The sequence below is a fragment of the Haliotis rufescens genome, unplaced genomic scaffold, assembly GCF_023055435.1.
Source record: "Haliotis rufescens isolate VD_foot unplaced genomic scaffold, xgHalRufe1.0.p SCAF_102, whole genome shotgun sequence".
Lineage (NCBI taxonomy): Eukaryota > Metazoa > Mollusca > Gastropoda > Lepetellida > Haliotidae > Haliotis > Haliotis rufescens.
This window is the reverse complement of record NW_025963783.1, coordinates 662,181-686,030: the sequence shown is the minus strand read 5'-3', so window position 1 is coordinate 686,030 and position 23,850 is coordinate 662,181. Positions and strand designations below refer to the sequence as shown.

Sequence of the window (23,850 nt, the reverse complement as noted above, 5' to 3'; positions counted from 1 at the left end):
ACGTCTTTGATGACCCCTGTACACTTGTGTGTTATCACACATTTTGTCGGAAATGTGTCGTTAGCTACACTGAAACCAGACCAGAAGCCATCAGTGTCAAGTCTCTCCTCTGTCCATTCTGTCGGAAGATGACCAAAGTAGCCGACTCAAACAGGCCAGTTGAAGAGTGGGCACAGGAGGTGAAACCCAGCTTTTTGATTCAGGGTCTCTTGGATTCATTTAATCCCAAGACAAAAGGTATTTCCGAATAGGCTACCAGTGTTGAACTCATCCTAACATAGCTACGTTCTTCATATCCCTGGTTTGTGAATTCCTCGTATGTACATTGAAAGGTTAAAGGTTATTTCTTAATATTGTAGTTCTATTGTTGAAAAATAACTGCTTACACATTTGTATGTATGCTTGCAGATACGCCGAAGTGCATCCTATGTAGTGATGAAGGAGCGGCACCTCCAGCCACTGCTTGGTGTGCTGACTGTGACATCTGTCTTTGTGAGGGATGCCAGCAGGCTCACAGACGTATTCCTGCCACTCGTCACCATGACGTATCTGACCTGTCCACAGAGGTCAAAATCAACCAAAGACGCAAACCATTCTGTAAGCAACATCCAGATCAAAGCATGCAGTTCTACTGCAAAGATTGTAAGAAACTGCAATGTCAATCCTGTTGCATCTTGTATCACAGAAAGTGTGAGGCAATTCTACCGTTTGAATCCGTTATGCCAGAACTGATCAGCTGTGTTACAGGAGTTAAGGAAAGACTAGCGTCTCATTTACAAGCAACAAAGAGTTTGCTTACAGATTTAGAAACCAAACGGACTGAGGTAATAAAGAACAGAATCACCGTTCAGTGTCAGATCCGATCTACAATCCAGAGAGTCACAGAAGCCATAAAGAAGAAGGAACGACAACTCCTGGACCAACTGGATGACGCCACTGAGAAACATATCGAGCGACTGAAAACTGAAATGAAGTCTGAAGAGATGGCCAAGCAGATGATAAGTCATCACTCTGTGATGATAGACAGAGCTCTGGAGTCTGGAAGTGAAATGGACATCTATGAGATGTACCTGTGGTGTGAGTCAGAGGAGTTTCCTACAGTATACGACCCAAATTCAGATATAAAATATGAACTGAGAGAGAAAGTATGTTTTAAGCATGATTGTGAAGAGATCTGTAACAATATACACGAGGTAAGCTTGGGTGAAATTAATACCATATATGAAGATGTGTTTGATTCTACATCGACATCAGTTCTGCACGACACAGTGGACATACAAACAGAAGATGAGACAAGTTTACCTCATGTTTATGACGTGGCAGTGTTCAATGAAGGCGGTACAGACACCATAGTTGTAACTGATAATAACAACAAGTGCGTCAAATCCTTCTACACACGCAATACTCAACCCTGTCAGAGTAAGCTCTCTGTTCAGAGCCCCCCTCGGCGGATTGCAAAACTTAATGCCCATCACATGGCTGTGACCCTTCCCGAGACAAGGGGGATAATACTAATTGAAGTGAAACCTGACCTTGTTCTTCAATCATACATTTCAACAAGGAAGAAGTACTTTGGTCTGACGGCCCTGACACCGACTACCCTGGCAGCAGGATCCGGGTCGCCTCCCTGTGTGGACATCCTGGACATGGCGGGGAATGTGTTGAGGACGCTGAATCGTGTCACAGATGGGGGAACCCTTGTATCAGATCCTTTATTCCTATCTACCACCAGTCAAGGTTACATCCTGGTGTCATGCAGTCATGCCCCAAGAAGTCATGTGCTATGTATGACACCAAACGGAGATGTTGTGTTTAATTATGTACCCACAGGACAACATCGAGCAATGAATCCATGTGGCATCACTGGAACAAACACAGGCGACATGCTTGTTGTTGACGACATGTCAAACAAAGTGGTTCATTTGAGTAGTTCAGGCACTTGGTTGAGAGACGTACTGACGTCAAGGGATGGCATCACTTTCCCTTATGGTCTGTACGTCACCAACCGCCACTGTGTGATGGTCTACAGGTTCATAACACGCACCAAACCAAGATGTACATGAAGGGTGGTCTCGGTGAATGAACGACTGAATGATTTTGTATAGATCTCCCTTTGAATAGTGTTTCAGTTATATATATAACGAGATTGAGAAACACAACCAGTGTGAAGTCAATGTAGGTGTGTTTACTCCTACTTCCGTGGTCCGAAAACTGACTGTGTTCGATCCTGATGATGAGGTAATGATAGATGCACAGGGGACGCAAGCGCATTGTTATGAAACAATATGTTTACGAACCAATAACTTTTTCTAAAGAAAAATTAAATCATATTGTTCACCTGTGTCCCCTTTTGTATTGACATGTGCATAAAAACTATTGTATTTACAGTGTTGTTTAATTTTGCCATTTATCGCTCGGTTGTTTTGACGTGATTCGATTACTTCCATTTCTTTTATAAGGGGATAAAACGAGGCTGACAGGTTGGACGGTAGGTTGATTAACGTCGCACTCCACTTTTCCAGCTACAAGACGCCGGTCTGCAGGTCAAGTGGGTGAGTGCGGCGATAAACAACAAACAAACAAACAAATCACTAATACCTCACGAATCTGTATCCAACGGAGTCAAACTGTCACGTCAAAATGAGAAAAGCTTCATTTCTTCATAACACCTTAATATATTAGTCACCTCTTGCTACTGTTTACTGTTTGTTGGTTGGTTGGACGGTAGGTTCATTAACGCCGCTCTCAACACTCTTCAAGCTACAAGACGGCGGTCTGAAGTTCCAGTGATTAACATGACCATTGATCGATTGGAATACGGTGACATGCATCAACCAAGTCAGCGACCCTGACCACCCTATCCCGTTTGTCAACTCTTACAAGCATGGGTTTCTGAAGATTCAAACACAGATCTTCCAGAAGGCGCGGGAGGGGTTGGCCGTAAAGGTGGGGTAGACGAGTAGTTAAAGCTTGGCTTGTCACGCCAGATGCTTGGGTCCTAGTGCCTGCATGGAAACAATGTATAAAGCCCATCTCTTACTCTGCCAAACATTCAAACAGTTGATGACGTCACTGTTGTTCCCGGCAATGAAACACGGGTGAAAACTGAACCATAACATCTCGCATTGAGAGACAAAACAGAATCTGAGATATACCAATAAACACAAATACCCCTGGTAAATCAAATGTGAAATGAATGGACATTGTCATATATAATTGGTGACTTTTTTCATTGAAACATATCTGCCATTAGAGAAACTACAGCCTGCTTCTACGCGGATGTCGCACTTGCATCTATAGGCTTAGCAATCTTAATCACAAGTCTCTTCTGCACCAAATAAACGGTTTAAAATAAGATATGGAAACATTTGCCATTTATATTTTTTTGATCAAGGCAGAATATTATTTCGAGAACAGAGACATATATGCTATGTAGGATTCTGTTGGCAATTCATGACACACCCGTAGCCAATCATATACCGTTTTACCGATTGATACAAACTGATAATTTAGAGAAATAACCTTTGGGCAACGAAGAAGTACGTGTTATCTGTGCCAAGTGGTATAAAGTGAGTTCAGAGCCTTGGCGAGGTACTAATACTGTCGATGAAACGGATGTATTTTCCATAGTTTTGATAGATAACCATGGCTTCACGACTGTTTCGTGGGATTATGTCGGCAGTGTTGTGGTTGGTGTCGACGAACAGACACATTCGCTCAGATTTTCTAAACTTGTCCTTGGATGAATGAACAAAACAGCATCAATATATATGGAAACAATATGTATTTGTAAGTAACGGGGGGAACATGAGATTTTAACCACCATTTCTCCCTTTACATCACACAGCGTTAACTGATGTTTGTTACAAAGACATGCGTCGTGTTCAAAGAAAAGAATCAACCGCGGAAACGATCTCTTTTCACATCTTTTAACATAAATTCCCGTCGTAGAACGGGTTCCATAGTGGTGTGGTGTGTGTTATGTATTCATTTAAACAAGAAAAAAATTGTACAAAGGTAGTGACTGCACTTTTGTTATGACAGAAATGTAAACACCTGGATATGCATGTAAATTTTTACAAATACACTTAAACTGACAGGAAGTGGTTAATGGTTTAATTATCAGAGTTTTATTGTATTTACAAATATATGATTATATACTTCACGAGGCAATAAGGCTTAACTTTCCAGCAGTCGCCAATTGTTGTTGTTTTTTTCGTCGCAGCACTCGGCAATATTCCAGCTATATGAGGGTGGTCTGTAATTAATCGAGTCTGGTCAGAAAGTCCAGTGATTGACATTATGAGCATCGATCTATGTATTTGGGATACGATGACATGCACTCAACCAGGTCACCTGATCCATTAGGTCGCCTCCAACAACTGGCACGCGTTGTTGGTGACCTTTGCTCGTTCCCAAAATCCGCCCTCCCCGCTAACTTAAATATACACGTTATACATGCACATTCAATAACGGAATATTTGTGTGACGGGTGACAATTCCAGTTCTGTGCATTCATTGTTCACATATACCACACTGATGTCTCTCAGCTCCACATCAATGTCAGACACAAACATCGCGAACACCTGGTGTGGGCACAATAAAACTGCGCACCCCCAACCACTGCCTCACATAATAGTTCTTAAACGTTCTTCATTCTTTTAAGAAGCAGAATCGGTGCCCTTAATTTGAAGGTTAAAATTAACGTATCGGTTTTATTAGTTTCAACAAAATCAGTTAATCCACTAACGTGTCACTGGATTTTCTGGTTCATCGATCACTTGATTGTCTGGTTTGTTTACAGGCCGCCGTCTCACGATACGAGTACAGCATTGCCGCGTCAGGGACAAATACCTCCTTATTCATTAAAATTGTGTGATTGGCGAGTGCTACCGATAGGGCCAGGCATGCTTACCCTTTTCGCGAACACCTGGAGTCATCACTCAATATCAGTGGTCCATTCATATAAATTTCATAACTATTTAGCACTTTACGTCAAATTTTAACTGTTTCGGTGGACACTCTAGAAAGATTGTTCTCTTATTTACATAAACTATTGTCACTCAGATGGTGACGGATTCTATCAGGAACAATCGTTATGCATCCACATCTTAGGTGTTTCTTGTAAATCTGTAGATCTTTACACAGTCATAATCGGTGACATACAGGTGCTGACTTTCAGACAGGTAGAGACTATGCGGATAAAACCATCACGTGACGTCAACACTTCCCTCACAAACGTCCCAGAAGCGCTGAGTTGAAACACACAATTTACATTGCATTCTATAACCAGGATATGTCCTGTGTTGGTTTCAGTGATTCCACGAAGGCAAGGCCACTGCTGGATAGGCTGATACCTGAACACAACATCTCCATGAGGAGTTAAACAGAGGACTCTGCCAGCTTCCTCTTCACAGCAAGACACGAGGATGTTACCCTGCCTGGTGGTACTGAGAAAGTAAGGATCTGATACAAGTATCTCTCCATCTGTGACAGGATCCAGGGTCCTCAACACAATCCCCGCCATGTCCAGGATGTCCACACAGGGAGGAGACACGGATCCTGCTGCCAGGGTTGTCGGTGTCAGGGATGTCAGACCCACATACCCCTTCCTTGTAGAGATGGATGATTGAAGAACCAGTTCAGGCTTCACTTCTACTATTATTATCTCTTTACTGTTAAGGATAGTCACAGCCATTTTATTGTTGTTTAATTTTGCAATACATAAAGGGGCGCTTTGTACACCCAGCTTACTCTGACATGACTTCTTGTTTCTTTTGTAGAAGGATTTCACACACTTGTGGCCATAATCTGTTACAACTATGGTGTCTGTGTTGTCAACAACAAATACTGCCACGTCAAAAGCATAGGGTTTCTTCTTATCATCTTCTACCTGTATGTCCACTGTGTCATACAGAACTGCTGTAGATGTAGAATCAAAAACATCTTCAAACATGATATCAATCACACCCAAGTGTAGATCGTTTAGTTCCTCACACATCAGATGACGATCGTGTATGAAACAAGCCTTGCCCCCAGATACATCCTTCATACCTGACTCTGGGACACACACAGTGGCTGCCTCCTCCGACTCACTCCACAGATACATCTCACAGATGTCCACGTCACTCTCAGACTCCAGAGCTCTGCCCAGCAACTCCGAGTGTTGACGAATCATCTGCCTGGCCATCTCCTCACGCTTCATGTCTCCTTTCAGCTGTCCTATTTGTTTCTCTGTGACGTCATCTATCTGTTCCAGGAGTTGTCTTTCCTTCTTCTTTATCAAGTCAATGGCGGTGTGGGTTGCTGATCGGACCTGAGACTGAAGGCTGGACTTGTTCTCGTTAATTTCAGTACATTGTGCTTCCTTCTTTGCAAGGCGAGTGTTTGATGTTGCTAAATCAGTCTCTAGTTTCTGCTTTACAGTTTGAAGAGTGTTTTGCATTTCAGGCAACACAGATTCAAGCGAGACAATGGACTCACACTTTCTGTGATACAAGAGGCAACACGATTGACATTGTAGTTTTTTACAGTCCTTGCAGTAGAACTGCATCCTCTGATCTGGATGTTCTTTACACATGGGTTTCCGTCTTTTCTTCACCTTGACATCCCTTGACAAGTCAGATACGTCATGGTGACGGAAGGCAGGATTACGAGCATAGGCCTTAAGACATCCACCACACAGCGAGACTTCACAGTCAGAACACCAAGATGTAGCCAGAGTTGCCTCCCCATCATCATGACATGAGTTGCAGTTATTTGTTACTAAAAAAGAAATATACACATGTATTATGTCAACATGATTCATATTTAAGGTTGTTTACAGAGAAATATAGGTTATGTTAGGATGTACTTAGAAAGTGCTTCACATGAACAGAAAATATGAATATAAGAGCACCTTTTTGCGTCATCTTTATAAAGACATTTATCCTTTCCTTTATCAGTACCCATTTAAGGGGCACCAGTGACGCAGTTTTCTAAATCTGCATGTCTGCATCCCACAAATCCCAGAGTCGTCCTCATTATGTTTCATGGTATGTCGGCACCATTCTTGTGCTCGTGGGTTTCACCCAAGTGACATTTGACATCGGATCAAGTTTTCCACACTCATCAAACTGACATGCGATGCTATAACTGGAATACTCAAATACACATTTCTTGTTTAGGTTGGTTCATTTTGGTTTTCCAACATAGAAAATACAGTACCTGTTAATAAAACGTACCTATCAACTCGTAATAAAAAGTCGATACAACAATAAATTGAAAAATGTATTTTTGTGTTCGTATGCAATAAGAAAGGCGTTAACATTATGTGGCATTGTTACCAGACAAGGTCAATAACATTACTTCAAAATCATGAGAATCAAAACTTTGTCTCAGAAGCAAACGAGCAAATATGTTACAGGATTGACTGCAGGCCTAATAGTGTGCCACTGAAAGAAATGACAGAGCTATTCAAGGACAAGAACGAGTCTGTCATAGATGGGACAATACTGTTGCCTGTGTTGAAGATGAATTAAAACTATATGGATTGAGTGGAAGTCCAACCACCATGGTCTCTGGTGTATACTTATACCTTGACTGCAGGGAGCGAAGGAATCCATGAGACCCTGAATCAAGAAGCTGGGTTTCACCTCCTGTGCCCACTCTTCAACTGGCCTGTTTGAGTTGACTACTTTGGTCATCTTACGACAGAATGGACAGAGGAGAGACTTGGCACTGATGGCTTCTGGTCTGGTTTCAGTGTAGCTAACGACACATTTCCGACAAAATGTGTGATAACACACAAGTGTACAGGGGTCATCAAAGACGTCCATGCAGATGCTGCAAGTCAGGAAATTGTCTGTCAATGTCTTGTGCATCGCCATCTGTAATAGTAAAACATATTTATGAACAAACAATTTTAGATTTTGACCCTTTTGTGAATTACATAGTTTCAGTTGAGGTGAAGTGAAAGACTTATCATCATAATTTTAAGTAATGACTTGTCCAGCTCCAACAAAGCTAATTACTACACTTACACTGTGACAGACTAATACATCGTCTTTGTAATATTTTATTACACATAACAGTTCTCTCTTCTTAAATAAAAACAATTAATTTTCGTGATGCTGATTTCAGAGGGATTGTTAGAGCTGGCTAGAACTGTTTTTATATGAAACTAGACAGGTTTTGTTTTTATAAAATGCATATATTCCACAGTCATGGTGCAGGACCATATTCAAGACTACTTGAATAGTAGACCATAACGAAAGGGGGGGGGGGGGGGGGGGGGGGTGGGGTTTCCAGGGCCCCCCTCCTCTTCCTTTTAAAAACAAATTGTGTAGGCAGTAAACTTATCTGAACGAGGATTTGGATATGTTGGACCCCTCCCCAGACAGAATGCTTGATCCGCCCTACTATTCTAGGAATAGATGGACTCGTGTAGTGTAAATTACACTGACATCTGTTACTTTAATAAAAACAAGTTTTGACAATGGATCTGGATCGATATTGCTGACATTTTGCTGTTGCAATGTTCAAAATAAACTATAACTCAATCTTATAAACAGCACGCAGGGACCATACGACCATGTACAACCAGGACGTATGAAGCTATTTTCACCCCTTCCATATACCTGTGGCATGTCACAATGATCAAGTATATACGGGACGTCACACTGATCAAGTATATACTGGACGTCACACTGATCAAGTTTATGCGGGACGTCAAACAAACTTGCATGTTGCCAATGCTCACATTACCTTTAATTGTCAGTAGTTTTAACCTCTCATTCTTCCTGTCTACCTGACGCCATGTCGGCTGTGTCGATTGTGACGTGTTAAGAGGCGGTTTGCTCAATTGGTATGCGTTGTCTGATGCGCACATACTGGTAACCAGTCTAGTCGCTGCAGGTAAAACATTGATCGCGACTGACATGGAGGGACGTGTCCAGAGTAAACTCCACAACAGTACTTCGTTTTCTTGATGTTTGTCGTCTATTTATTGTTTATCAGTTATCTGTAATTTATTGAACTATTTGAAAGAATTGGCTTATTTGATTCCTATATGATCATCCTACATTTTCTGTGCATGAATCACATGAGTCAAAAGTAATGTAAAGAATATTTGATTCCATTCAGTTTGGCTCAATTCCCCACTGGGAGCTCAGTTGTGTAAGGCGCGTAATAGACTGTGCAGAGTTGCTTCCCTTAGACCATGCCTGATGTCGTCAGTTCGTATCACAGTTTCGCCCTGATTGTTTCTTGGGTTGTCAGCACCATACCTGTGCACGTGGGTTTGACCCAAGTTGCAAACGTCTATTTACTACATCGAGTCCGGCCACAAACACTCTGTCGACGTGATGTAACTGAAATACTGTTAATTAAGCGGTGTTAAAGTGTATCAGCGAGTGAGTTTTGGTAAACTTTGAAAGGTGGTTCCGTTGAACAGGTGGGGAAACTACAGGCACGGGCATGGTGCGGGCAGCAAAAACATCATAATCAAGGCAAAGGTGGAATTCTCGACCACGATTATAGGATCCTGGCATGAAGCAAAGTACAGCAACTCTGCACAGCTAACTTTTGAGCCTTCAACCCCCCCCCCCCCCCCCCCCCCCCCCCCCCACACACACACACGTACGTTCATCAATCGTAATACCAAAGGAGATCAGCTGTTACAAGTCTAATTGAGTAAACATTCTTTTAACTTTAACTTCTCTGTGTCTGCGGTCAATGTAATTATGGTGAAACTAATTACCCTAAACTCATAAAGGCTGTTGTTTTGTTTTACCAGGGACTCTAACTGAGACAGTATCCAGGGTTTAGATAAATAAAGAGAAAGGCCCACTCTCTGATAATAGCCTTTGAGGCAATATATTCGACGTATGTTGATGTCATCTGACATTGTCATTTAATATGTGTAATACAGCAACAAAATCTCGCAGTGCAGAGTCCATGCGTCCCTCCTCTTCTAAGTACAGATTCCAAGACGCTCAACACAAGTTGCAGAAGCGGGCACAGTTGGCGGACGCCCAGTCTTTGTACACTGGCGCACACGAGTGAGTGTAGGAGTCACAGTTGCTCCACTTGTCGACACAGGTCGCCGGCAGCGTGTGACGTACTGTAGCCCCTGGCAGGATGACATTTAAAACACTGTAGGACTACGAAATACTTTTTGACATTGTAATTGGTAAGAAACTTCATGTTGTGGAACGGACTGGAAAGAGAAAACTCCTCGGCCCATTATTTACTGGGATATTATGTCCTTCACGCTTTACAATAAACAATGCACGCCACACGTTAAGTATTCTACACTAAACACTATATAAACAATCGGCCAAAAGAATCTCAACAAATGAAATTTAAAAAAATTGAAAACGCAAGTTGAAACTAAATCAATGCAAACATATCGTCCTAATAATGCTCTATGCAGAAGGTGATGCACGTCCACAGCATTAACGGATCGCCTCTGTGGTCTAGTGGTAGAGCGTCAGCCAGGAGAGTGGAATGTTCGGGTTTCGATCCCCGGGAGCGTCATACCAAAAGACGTTAAAAGATGGTACTTGTTGTTACTCTGCCTGGCACTCGGCGTTCAGGGGCTAAAACAAGGACTGGTCGGCTCGGAGATAAACACACTACACCCCAAACTATACACATTACACACTACACATCACACACCACACACATTTTGCAACTTAGCACAATATCTACACACTACACCCCAAACAACATACACCACACACCACACACCACACACATTAAACAATGCACTGTATCTTCTACACACTACACACTACACACCGACGTCCCGTATCCCTCGTGTGAGAACAAAATGTCAGTTTATAATATGTCAGTATTTGATGTAAGGAGTAGCAGAACTGGACTTTAATGGATGCCTACCAGTAAATGCCCTTGTTGGTCGTGTTACCGCCACTGTCGTCTCGTCTGGAGTTGGAATCACGTAGACATTTAGAATGATCCTGAGTAGAGAGATTGGGGTATCGGGGGGAGAGGTAGAGAGAGTGGGATATGGGGCGAGAGAGAGAGGGAGAGAGAGAGAGAGCGAGAGAGAGAGAGAGAGAGAGAGAGAGAGAGAGAGAGAGACAGAGACAGACAGACAAAAAGATAGAAGGAAAGCCAGTGAAAGAATGGTAGGTAGTTCATGTGGAGAGACAATTATCACATACATAAGACGTTAGCTTTACAACATCAGTTGTAGGTGCGAGCCACCTTGACACGTCATGTCAGTCTTAGACTCATTCTAATATTCCTGAGATGTGGCTTATTACATAATCTAGGAACTATCTTCATTGACTCCAGACTTTAAGCATTGACTCCTGAAAACCACATTCATGAAACCGGTTGAGTAAATTATACAGCTCATCTTAGGACATTTGTATTTTACTTATACTGAAATCAGACCAGAATGACATGATTATCCACACATGAATACACATGTACATGTGTACAGGTAGTATCAGTGCATCGTAGTGAGCTGACACAGGCGGCAAGTCTTGGCGCAGTTCAGCAACCCCCACCTCTGTTGTGTGTCCGACTTGCAGACAGACTTATAGATGCTACATGTTGTGAGTTTGTCCTCACAGACGGGAGTAGGCGGTGTTGTGGTCGTCGTCGGTGCTGTCGTTGCTTAAATCGTCAAGATGGGACTTTTCACATTTCAATTATTGAATTAGCTAAATGGCTAATATGAGACAATGAGTGTTTTTTGTTCTGATCGCCCTCTGCAAGGAAAAGCGACACAACCTTGCCATATTCACAGGAAATCTCGGCTGAAATGACTACATCATGAGCATGTGTTATATTCTGATGGTGGAAGGTCTTAGCGAAAAGTCTGGCGAATCCTGCCCCAACCGTCAAAAACACATGCAAAGGCAAGTCAACTGTTCACATAACAAACACGGGAACATGTTACAAGTCAAAACAAGGAATTGCATTGGACATCATTATCGTCACCGATGCGTCAAATTTGGAAATGTCCTTCATATATCTACCATAGAACGTTTTGAACGCTTCATGAGGCCATGAATGTGGTAACCTTGATCAAACAACTTGTGAGCAAGAGTCGTATCACGCTCTTGGTACAAAGAACATGCTCGATTGTTCCTCAAAAGCTGTGAGATGTAAACACCAAAAACTGGAGCTGCAGGAATATTGCAATACAGTCTTGAGATGAATGTTTTGCGCTCTGAATCTTTATGCATAGATCTAAACATGAAACAGATGAGGCGGTTTAATTATGGTTCAGGTGGGTAAATCAGTGGAAGGGAATTGGCTACTTGATGGTTATTGAAGGATATCAGATCATCGATATACCTGAGGCATTAATTGAACTTCCTGGCCAAATAACATTATGTTGACTTTCCTAATGAAAGAAGAGTGTACTATTTATTTGCATAAAGGAAGAGATCAGTAAGAAGAGGAGCACAATTGGCACACGTGGGGATGCCTTCTTCTTACCTAAATCTTACAAAAGGTTTACATAGATGTTATCAACAAGGAAGTCCAGCATCTCACACATTGTTTCTCAGGAGACTTCAGATGGCATTTGCCTTCATTTTTTGACAAAATGTCTTGAACCTCTGAAGATGGACGTGTGACTTTACCTTTTGTCACCACGTTTTGCAACAAAAGCCCCATGGATAGAGAAGTTAAGACAAAGAATGTATGTGTTAGCGACGGTCGGGATATGTTTGGTAGAAAGATATAATAAATCAGCATATTTCATCCAAAATATATCCTATAAAGTACTGTTGAATTTTTATCCGCATCACGTTGGAATTATTAAGGCCACCTTTGAATATCAATACCGGGCCACATGTACGGTCACGGGGGGCGCGGGTGCCCCAGTCGTCTAAGGGGATGCAGTTCCCTGTGCAGAGTTGCATCCCTTGGGCACGCCAGAAACCTTTGATTGGGGATTCGAATCCCGGTTCGCCCCAATTATGTTTCTAGGTTTGTCAGCACCGTACCCGTGCTCGTGGGTTTCACAGAAGAGGTAAAGGTCTGAGATCTGCATCACTTCGGGCTTTCCTCCCAAATTAACTGACGCGTGATATAACTGGAATACTGTTAAAACTGGCGTTAATCCCAACTCACTCACTCACTATTCACGTTAAACTGCGGCATGGTGTCTCAGTTGGCTAGCTATATGAAACCGACATTAATTAAGTCCAAGCAGCCACACACATACACACATAAACACACATTCAAATCCATTCTCTCCCTCTCTTTTTTTCTCTCTCTCTCTCACACACACACACACACACACACACACACACACACACACACACACACACACACACACACACACACACACACACACACACACACACACACACGCGCACATTTTACACATGCATCCAATAAACACACAGACACACACACATCCACCTTAAGGGATTCACGCAATAACGCTTTCCAAAACATAACTTTGCTTTTGTAGCGTGGAGTGATTATTTGGGAACTGTGAAATGACACTGAGCTATTTTCAAGCATTAATATTTTCATCCACAAAACTGTAACTCATGAACTGACCAATCACGTATTGACTGCTTTTATATGTGGTTAAGGATTGTAGTCATAATTAGGCATTGGAACATGGACATGTGCTGGAGGTACATGAGCACACAACAAGCTACCTCATGTCTTGTAATGATCTTGTATCCATATCTACTCTCTGTGAGTTCATTATTGAAAAACTGCCCGTATATCAATCAAAAACAAAAATGGGTTCTTATGGATGAAAAGGTGTATGATGTTAAGTTGAGAATGCCAATATTTTTATTTTAACATTTTAGATGGCAGTGCATCGACAATTGACAGACAAGTTCTTGACGTGCAGCATCTGCATGGACGTCTTTGATGAACCCTGTACACTTGTGTGTTATCACACATTTTGTCGGAAATGTGTCGTTAGCTACACTAAAACCAGACCAGAAGCCATCAGTGCCAAGTCTCTCCTCTGTCCATTCTGTCGAAAGATGACCAAAGTAGTCAACTCAAACAGGCCAGTTGAAGAGTGGGCACAGGAGGTGAAACCCAGCTTTTTGATTCAGGGTCTCTTGGATTCATTTAATCCCAAGACAAAAGGTATTTCCGAATAGGCTACCAGTGCTGAACTCATCCTAACATATTTACGTTGTTCATATCCCTGGTTTGTGAATTCCTCGTATGTACATTGAAAGGTTAAAGGTTATTTCGTAATATTATAGTTCTATTGTTGAAAAATAACTGACACATTTGTATGTATACTTGCAGATACCCCGAAGTGCATCCTATGCAGTGATGAAGGAGCGGCACCTCCAGCCACTGCTTGGTGTGCTGACTGTGACATCAGTCTTTGTGAGGGATGCCAGAAGGCTCACAGACGTATTCCTGCCACTCGTCACCATGACGTATCTGACCTGTCCACAGAGGTCAAAATCAACCAAAGACGCAAACCATTCTGTAAGCAACATCCAGATCAAAGCATGCAGTTCTACTGCAAAGATTGTAAGAAACTGCAATGTCAATCCTGTTGCATCTTGTATCACAGAAAGTGTGAGGCAATTCTACCGTTTGAATCTGTTATAAAATATGAACTGAGAGAGAAAGTATGTTTTATGAATGATTGTGAAGAGATCTGTAACAATATACACGAGGTAAGCTTGGGTGAAATTAAGACCATATATGAAGATATGTTTCATTCTACATCGACATTAGTTCTGCACGACACAGTGGACATACAAACAGAAGATGAGACAAGTTTACCTCATGTTTATGACGTGGCAGTGTTCAATGAAGGTGGTACAGACACCATAGCTGTAACTGATAATAACAACAAGTGCGTCAAATCCTTCTACACACGCAATACTCAACCATTTCAGAGTAAGCTCTCTGTTCAGAGCCCCCCTCGGCGGATTGCAAAACTTAGTGCCCATCACATTGCCGTGACCCTTCCCGAGACAAGGGAGATAATAGTGATTGAAGTGAACCCTGACCTTGTTCTTCAATCATACATTTCAACGAGGAAGAAGTACTTTGGTCTGACAGCCCTGACTCCGACTACCCTGGCAGCAGGATCCGGGTCGCCTCCCTGTGTGGACATCCTGGACATAGCGGGGAATGTATTGAGGACGCTGAATCGTGTCACAGATGGGGGAATCCTTGTATCAGATCCTTTATTCCTATCTACCACCAGTCAAGGTTACATCCTGGTGTCTTGCAGTCATGCCCCAAGAAGTCATTTGCTATGTATGACACCAAACGGAGATGTTGTGTTTAATTATGTACCCACAGGACAACACCGAGCAATGAATCCATGCGGCATCACTGGAACAAACACAGGCGACATGCTTGTTGTTGACGACATGTCAAACAAAGTGGTTCATTTGAGTAGTTCAGGCACATGGTTGAGAGACGTACTGACGTCAAGGGATGGCATCACTTTCCCTTATGGCCTGTACTTTGATAAGCTGAGGCATCTGTACGTCACCAACCGCCACTGTGTGATGGTCTACAGGTTCTACGCACCAAACCAAGAGGACATGAAGAGTGATCTCGGTCATTTTGAATAGTGTAGGCGTGTTTACTGCTACTTCCGTGGTCCGAGGGCTGTGACTGTGTTCGATCCTGATGATGAGGTGACAGATGATGATAGATGCACAGAGGACGAAAGCGCATTGTAATGAAACAACATGTTTACGAAACATTAACTTTTGGAAGGTAAAATAAAATCATTTTGTTAAGCTGTGTCCCCCTTTGTATTGACATGTGCATAACAACTATTGTATTTAAAGTGTTGTATATTTTGGCTTTGGCGTGATTCGATTACTATTTTGAGGTGATAAAACAAGGCTGACTGTGTGCAGCCACGTTATACTGCGGCGTGGTATCTCAGTGGGCTAGAACTATAAAGCCGGCATTATGGGACGAGAATGTTATATTGGTGGGGGATGTGGGAGGCTGTGATGGGTACACGGATGGGTAGTAGATGGGTGAAGGAGGGGTAGACTAGTAGTTAGAGCGTTCACAGGTCACAGGTCCTAGTCCCCGCATGGATTCAATGTATGAAGCCCATTTCTGGTGTCCCCCGTGGCCTAAAATCATAGTAACATAATGTTTACTGTTGTATGCGTGACTACTTCTTACTCTGCCAAACATTAAACAGCTGATGACGTCACTGTTGTTCCCGACAACGAAACACGGGTGAAAACTGGGTTCACATTAACACAAATAACACCTTACATCGAATGTCTCAACAGAATTTGAGAAAAAGCAATAAACACCCCTGGAAAATCAAATGTGCAATTGAAGAAGGAACACTGTCATATGTAATTGGTGACTTTTTAATTGAAACATACCTGCAATTAGAGAAACTACAACCTGCTTCTACGCGGATGTGACCCTTGCATCTGTAGGTTTAGCACCCTTAATCACAAGCATATTCTACGTCAAATAAACGGAAACATTTGCCATTTATATGTGTATGATCTGGGCAGAATATTATTTCGAGAACAGAAGCATATATGCTGTGTAGGATTCTGTTTACAATTCACGAAACATCCGTAACCGATCATATACCGTTTTACCGGTGAAGCAAACTTATTATTTACAGAAATAACCTTTGGGCAACGAGAAAGTACGTGTTATCTGTTCCCAGTGGCATATAGTGAGTGCAGAGCCTTGGCGAGGTACTAATACAGTCGATGAAACGGATGTTTTTCTGTAAACTATTTTCCATACTTCTGATAGATAACCATGGCATTCACGACTGTTTCATGGGATAATAAGTATATGTAAATTAACAAGCTTGTCGGCAGTGTTGTGATCGCTCATGTTTTCTAAACTTGTCCTTGGATGAATGAACAAAACAGCATCAATATATATGGAAACAATATGTATTTGTAAGTAACGAGGTCACATGAGATTTTAACCACCATTTCTCCCTTCACATCACAAAGCGTTTACTGATGTTTGTTACAAAGACATGCGTCGTGTTCCACGGAGAAACCAAGTGCTGAAACGATCCCTTTTCACATCTTTTAACATAAATTCCCGTCGTAGAACGGGTTCCATAGTGGTGTGGTGTGTGTTATGTATTCATTTAAACAAGAAAGACAATCTGTACAAAGGTAGTGTCAGCACTTTTATTATGACAGAAATGTAAACACCTGGATATGCATGTAAATGGTTATAAAAACACTTAAACTGACAGGAAGTGGTTAATGGTTTAATTATCAGAGTTTTATTGTATTTACAAATATATGATTATATACTTCACGAGGCAAAAAGGCTTTACTTTCCAGCAGTTGCTTACATGCCACAAAAAAATGCGCTCCAATTGTCTGTTTGTTGTTCGTCGCAGCACTCGGCAATATTCAAGCTATATGACGTTGGTCTGTAATTAATCGAGTCTGGTCAGAAAGTCCAGTGATTGACAGCATGAGCATCGATCTATGTATTTGGGATACGATGACATACAATCAACCAGGTCACTTGATCCATTAAGTCGCCTCGAACAACTGGCACACGTTGTTGGTGACCTTTGCTCTTTGCCGAAATCCGCCCTCCCCTCCCCGCTAACTTAAATATACACGTAATACATCCGCATTCAGTAACGGAATATTTGTTTGACGGGTGACAATTCCAGTTCTGTGCATTCATTGTTCACATACACCTCACAGCTCCACATCATTGTCACAAACATCGCGAACACCTGGTGTGGGCACAATAAAACTGCGCACCCCCCAACCACTGACCCACATAATAGTTCTTAAACGTTTTAATTCGTAGGTTAAAATTAACGTATCGGTTTTATTAGTTTTAACAAAATCAGTTAATGCACTAACGTGTCACTGGAATTTCTGGTTCATCGATCACTTGATTTTCTGGTTTGTTTACAGGCCGCCGTCTCACGATACGAGTACAGCTGTGCCGCGTCAGGGACAAATACTTCTTTTGTCATGAAAATTGTGTGATTGGCGAAAGCTACCGATAGGGCCGGACATGCTTACCCTTTTCGCGAACACCTGGTGTCATCACTCAATATCAGTGTTCCATTCATATAAATTTCATAACTATTTTGCACTTCACGTCAAATTTTAATCTGTTTCGGCGGACAGTCTGGACTGATGTTCTCTTGTATTGGAAATTCATATTTACATAAACTATTGTCACACAGATGGTGACGGATTCTTTCAGGAACAATCGTTATGCATCCACATCTTAGGTGTTTCTTGTAAATCTGTAGATCTTCAAACAGTCATCATCGATGACATACAGGTGCTGACTTTCACACAGGCAGAGACTATGCGGAGATGTAATACCATCACGTGACGTCAACACTTTCCTCACAAACGTCCCAGAAGCGCTGAGTTGAAACACACAATTTGCATTGAGATATATAACCAGGATATGTCCTGTGTTGGTTTCAGTGATTCCACGAAGGGAAGGCCACGGCTGTGTAGGCTGATACCTGAACACAACATCTCCATGAGGAGTCAGACAGAGGACACTGCGAGCTCCGTATTCCCCGCAAGACATGAGGATGTTACCCTGCCTGGTGGTACTGAGGAACCAAGGATCTGATACAAGTTTCTCTCCATCTGTGACAGGATCCGGGGTCTTCAACACATTCCCCGCCATGTCCAAGATATCCACACAGGGAGGATCCAGTGATCCTGCTGCCAAGGTTGTCGGTGTCAGGGATGTCAGACCCACATACACCTTCCTTGTAGAGATGGATGATTGAAGAACCAGTTCAGGCTTCACTTCTACTATTATTATTTCCTTAGTGCCATGGAGAGTCACAGCCATTTTATTATTGTTTCATTTTGCAATACATAGAGGAGCGCTTTGTACCCCCAGCTTACTCTGACATGACTTCTTGTTTCTTTTGTAGAAGGATTTCACACACTTGTTGTCATAATCTGTGACAACTATGGTGTCTGTGTTGTCGACAACAAACACTGCCACGTCAAAAGGACTGGGTTTTTCCTTATCATCTTCTGCCTGCATGTCCACTGTGTCATACAGAACTGCTGTAGATGTAGAATCAAAAACATCTTCAACAATGATATCAATCACACCCAAGTGTAGATCGTTTAGTTTCCCACACATCAGATGACGATCGTGTATGAAACAAGCCTTGCCCCCAGATACATCCTCCATACCTGACTCTGGGACAGACACAGTGGCTGCCTCCTCCGACTCACTCCACAGATACATCTCACAGATGTCCACGTCACTCTCAGACTCCAGAGCTCTGCCCAGCAACTCCGAGTGTTGACGAATCATCTGCCTGGCAATCGCCTCACGCTTCATGTCTCCTTTCAGCTGTCCTATTTGTTTCTCTGTGATGACATCTATTTGCTCCAAGAGTTGTCTCTCCTTCTTCTTTATCAAGTCAATGGCGGTGTGGGTTGCTGATCGGACCTGAGACTGAAGGCTTGACTTGTTCTCATTAATTTCAGTACATTGTGCTCCCTTCTTTGCAAGGCGAGTGTTTGATGTTGCTAAATCAGTCTCTAGTTTCTGTTTTACAGTTTGAAGAGTGTTTTGCATTTCAGGCAACACAGATTCAAGCGAGACAATGGACTCACACTTTCTGTGATACAAGGTGCAACACGATTGACATTGTAGTTTCTTACAGTCCTTGCAGTAGAACTGCATCCTCTGATCTGGATGTTCTTTACACAGAGGTTTGCGTCTTTTCTTCACCTTGACATCCCTTGACATGTCCGATACGTCATGGTGACGGGAGGAAGGATTACGAACATGGGCCTTAAGACATCCACCACACAGCGAGACTTCACAGTCAGAACACCAAGATGTAGCTGGAGTTGCCTCCCCATCATCATCACATAAGTTGCAGTTATTTGTTCCTAAAAAGAAATATACACATGTATTATGTTGACATGGTTTATATTTAAGGTTGTTTACAGAGAAATATAGGTTATGTTAGGATGTACTTAGAAAGTGCTTCACATGAATAGGAAATATGAATATTAGAGCACCTATTTGCGTCATCTTTATAAAGACATTTATCCTTTCCTTTATCAGTACCCATTTAAGGGGCACCAGTGGCGCGCCCTTCTTAATCTGCATGTCTGCATCCTACAAATCCAAGAGTCGCCCTCATTATGTTCATGGTATGTCCGCACCATTATTGTGCTCGTGGGTTTCACCAAAGTGACATTTGACATCGGATCAAGTTTTCCACACTCATCAAACTGACATGCGATGCTATAACTGGAATACTCAAGTACACATTTCACGTTTAGGTTGGTTCATTTTGGTTTTCCAACATAGAAAATACAGTACCTGTTAATAAAACGTACCTATCAACTGGTAATAAAAAGTCGATACAACAATAAATTGAAAAATGTATTTTTGTGTTCGTATGCAATAAGAAAGGCGTTAACATTACGTGGCATTGTGACCAGACAAGGTCAATGACATTACTTCAAAATCATGAGAATCAATACTTTGTCTAAGAAGCAAACGAGCAAATATGTTACAGGATTAACTGCAGGCCTAATAGTGTGCCACTGAAAGAAATGACAGAGATATTCAAGTAATGTTAGGACAAAAACGAGTATGTCATAGATGGGTAAATACTGTTGCCTGTGTTGAAGATGAATTAAAACCATATGGATTGAGTGGAAGTGCAACCACCATGGTCTCTGGTGTATACTTATACCTTGACTGCAGGGAGCGAAGGAATCCATGAGACCCTGAATCAAGAAGCTTGGTTTCACCTCCTGTGCCCACTCTTCAACTGGCCTGTTTGAGTCGGCTACTTTAGTCATCTTACGACAGAATGGACAGAGGAGAGACTTGGCACTGATGGCTTCTGGTCTGGTTTCAGTGTAGCTAACGACACATTTCCGACAAAATGTGTGATAACACACAAGTGTACAGGGGTCATCAAATACGTCCATGCAGATGCTGCAAGTCAGGAAATTGTCTGTCAATGTCCTGTGCATCGCCATCTGTAATAGTAAAACATATTTATGAACAAACAATTTAGATTTTGACCCTTTTGTGAATTATATATTTTCAGTTGAGGTGAAGTAAAAGATTTATCATCATAATTTCAAGTAATTACTCGTCCAGCTCCAACAAAGCCAATTACTACACTAACACTGAGACAGACTAATACATCGTCTTTGTAATATTTTATTACACATAACATTTCTCTCTTCTTAAATAAAAACAATTAATGTTCCTGATGCTGATTTCATAGGGATTGTTAGAGCTGGCTAGAATTGTTTTTATATAAAACTAAATAGGTTTTGTTTTTATAAAATACATATATTCCACAGTCATGGTGCAGGACCATATTCAAGACTACTTTAGTAGTAGACCATTAATGATCTTCTAATTGTAATTTGACATAAGTTTGCCTTGCTCTTTCTGGACTCTGTTATAGCTCACGTGATTCTTTTATTGAAAGAGGCATTGTGCAAATATTTTAAGAGAACTTAGATTTTGTACAAGTTGCAACAAATGATGTCAAAATGTATAATTAGTTCAGAAAATAGTATCTAAATCACTACTTTTACCACAATGGACATGTAAACAAATTTTGCAAAATATTGCACAGAATCCATAATAATATAGTTGTTCATTTGTTATGCTTTGAGAACTGGTAACAACCCGGCCTTTGGCCTCAACCGTATCATGAAAACATACTGATTGATTTGTTGACTGATTGGCTGGTTGGTTGGTTGGTTTCAGGACATCGCAAGTTTACGACAAGTTTCAGTATTGTGTAACACCCCATGCATGAACCACCGCCAGCTCAATCATGTTGAAACTTCCGTAAAATGCTTATATATGGCCATGACTCATTCCAGTACATTTGCATAACGAAAGTAGAATCTTTGATTCTGTTGGCTGACCCAGGGAGGGGTGGGGGGTGTCCAAAGGTCCCCCTCCTCTTTCTTTTAAAGACAAATTGTGTAGGCAGTAAACTTATCTGAACGAAGATTTGGATATGTTGGACCCCTCCCCAGAAATGCTTGATCCGCCCTTCTATTCTAGGAATAGATGGACTCGTGTTGTGTAAATAACACTGACATCTGTTGCTTTAAATAAAAACAAGTTTTGACAATGGATCTGGATCTATATTGCTGACACTTTGCTGATGCAACGTTCAAAATAAACTGTAACTAAATCTTATAATAAAGCCCACGCAGAAACTATACGACCATGTACATCCAGGAAGTATGAAGCTATTTTCACCCCTTCCATACACCTGTGGCATGTCACACTCATCAAGTATATACGGGACGTCGCACTGATCAAATATATACTGGACGTCACACTGATCAAGTATATACGGGACGACACACTGATCAAGTATATACGGGACGACACACTGATCAAGTATATACGGGACGTCGCACTGATCAAGTATATACTGGACGTCGCACTGATCAAGTATATACTGGACGTCACACTCATCAAGTATATACGGGACGACACACTGATCAAGTATATGCGGGACGTCAAACAAACTTCCATGTTGCCAATGCTCCCATTACCTTTACTTGTCAGTGGTTTAACCTCTCATTCTTCCAGTCTGCCCGACGCCATGTCGACTGTGTCCTGGCGTGTCGAGGGGCGGGTCGGTCAGCTGCTATGCGTTATCTGATGCACACATACTGGTATCCAGCCTAGTCACTGCAGGTGAAACACTGATAGCGACTGACATGCAGGGACGCGTCCAGTGTATACTCCACAACAGTGTTTCGTTTTCCTGATGTTTGTTTTTGTCGTCTATTTATTGTTCATCAGTGTATCTGTAATTTATTGAACTATTTGAAAGAATTGACTTATTCGATTCCGATATGATCATCCTACATTTCCTATGCATGAATCACATGAGTCAAAAGTAATGTAAAGAATATTTGATTCCATTCAGTTTGGCTCAGTTCCCCACTAGGAGCTCAGTTGTGTAAGGCGCGTAATAGACTGTGCAGAGTTGCTTCCCTTAGACCATGCCTGATGTCGTCAGTTCGGATCACAGATTCGCCCTGATTGTTTCTAGGGTTGTCAGCACCATACCTGTGCACGTGGGTTTCACCACAGTTGCAAACGTCTATTAACTACATCGAGTCCGACCACAAACACTCTGCCGGCCATATGTAACTGAAATACTGTTAATTAAGCGCTGTTAAAGTCTTTCAGCGAGTGAGTTTTGGTAAACTTTGAAAGCTGTTTCAGTTAAACAGGTGTGGAAACTACAGGCACGGTAAGGTGCGGGCAGCAAAAACATCATAATCAAGGCAAAGCTGGAATTCCGCACAGCAACTCTGCACAGCTAACTTTTGAGCCTTCGATCCTTTGGCAGCGTCATAGCACAACACGTTAAAAGATAACACTTGTTGTTTCCCTGCCTGGCGCTCGATGTTTAGGGAATAAAACAAGGAGTGACTGGTTGGGTTTCATTACACTGCATGCGGGTATCCATTACAAACTGCAGCAAAGTGCTTCCCTTCCCCCCTCTCCCATGTGTTTACAGCAACAAAATCTCGCAGTGCAGACTCTATGCGTCTCTCCTCTTCTCGGTACAGATTCCAAGACGCTCAGCACAAGTTGCAGAAGCGGGCACAGTTGGCGGACGCCCAGTCTTTGTACACTGGCGCACACGAGTGAGGGTAGGAGTCACAGTTGCTCCACTTGTCGACACAGGTCGCCGGCAGCGCGTGACGTACTGTTGCCCCTGGCAGTGAAACAGGATGACATTGAAACACTAGGAATACGAAATACTTGTAGACATTGTACTTGGTAAAACTCACCAGCACATTATATACACGCTATACAGTATACACTACACCCCACACGTTATTTATTCTACAT

At 42.1% G+C, this 23,850-nt stretch overlaps 5 protein-coding genes across 6 annotated transcripts; 2 read left to right on the top strand and 3 right to left on the bottom strand.

The window, feature by feature from the left end:
- The first annotated feature begins 398 nt into the window (after nucleotides 1-398).
- On the top strand, nucleotides 399-2,360 carry LOC125377873 (protein wech-like). Its single transcript, XM_048391946.1, has one exon. The coding sequence runs from the start codon at nucleotides 399-401 to the stop codon at nucleotides 2,061-2,063; it is 1,665 nt and encodes a 554-aa protein (XP_048247903.1). The 3' UTR covers nucleotides 2,064-2,360.
- Nucleotides 2,361-4,002: 1,642 nt separating this feature from the next.
- LOC125377863 lies at nucleotides 4,003-22,802 on the bottom strand. Of its 2 annotated transcripts, XM_048391926.1 has the most exons (4): nucleotides 22,555-22,802; nucleotides 8,746-8,768; nucleotides 7,577-7,868; nucleotides 4,003-6,765 (listed from the first exon to the last, which is right to left on the bottom strand). In XM_048391926.1, exons 3-4 carry the CDS (start codon nucleotides 7,866-7,868, stop codon nucleotides 5,141-5,143), a joined length of 1,917 nt encoding a protein of 638 aa, XP_048247883.1. In that variant the 5' UTR covers nucleotides 8,746-8,768; nucleotides 22,555-22,802; the 3' UTR covers nucleotides 4,003-5,140. The 2 variants fall into 2 exon arrangements, with proteins under 2 accessions (XP_048247883.1, XP_048247882.1); XM_048391925.1 differs by lacking the exon at nucleotides 22,555-22,802 and having other exon boundaries at nucleotides 8,746-8,806.
- LOC125377872 lies at nucleotides 14,679-15,557 on the top strand. Its single transcript, XM_048391945.1, has one exon. The coding sequence runs from the start codon at nucleotides 14,679-14,681 to the stop codon at nucleotides 15,555-15,557; it is 879 nt and encodes a 292-aa protein (XP_048247902.1).
- On the bottom strand, nucleotides 17,030-18,798 carry LOC125377864. Its single transcript, XM_048391928.1, has one exon. It carries the CDS (start codon nucleotides 18,796-18,798, stop codon nucleotides 18,208-18,210), a length of 591 nt encoding a protein of 196 aa, XP_048247885.1. The 3' UTR covers nucleotides 17,030-18,207.
- On the bottom strand, nucleotides 18,674-22,649 carry LOC124110334 (E3 ubiquitin-protein ligase TRIM56-like). Its single transcript, XM_048391927.1, has 3 exons — nucleotides 22,533-22,649; nucleotides 20,684-20,975; nucleotides 18,674-19,865 (listed from the first exon to the last, which is right to left on the bottom strand). The coding sequence occupies exons 2-3, from the start codon at nucleotides 20,973-20,975 to the stop codon at nucleotides 18,811-18,813; spliced, it is 1,347 nt and encodes a 448-aa protein (XP_048247884.1). The 5' UTR covers nucleotides 22,533-22,649; the 3' UTR covers nucleotides 18,674-18,810.
- Nucleotides 22,803-23,850: the final 1,048 nt, after the last annotated feature.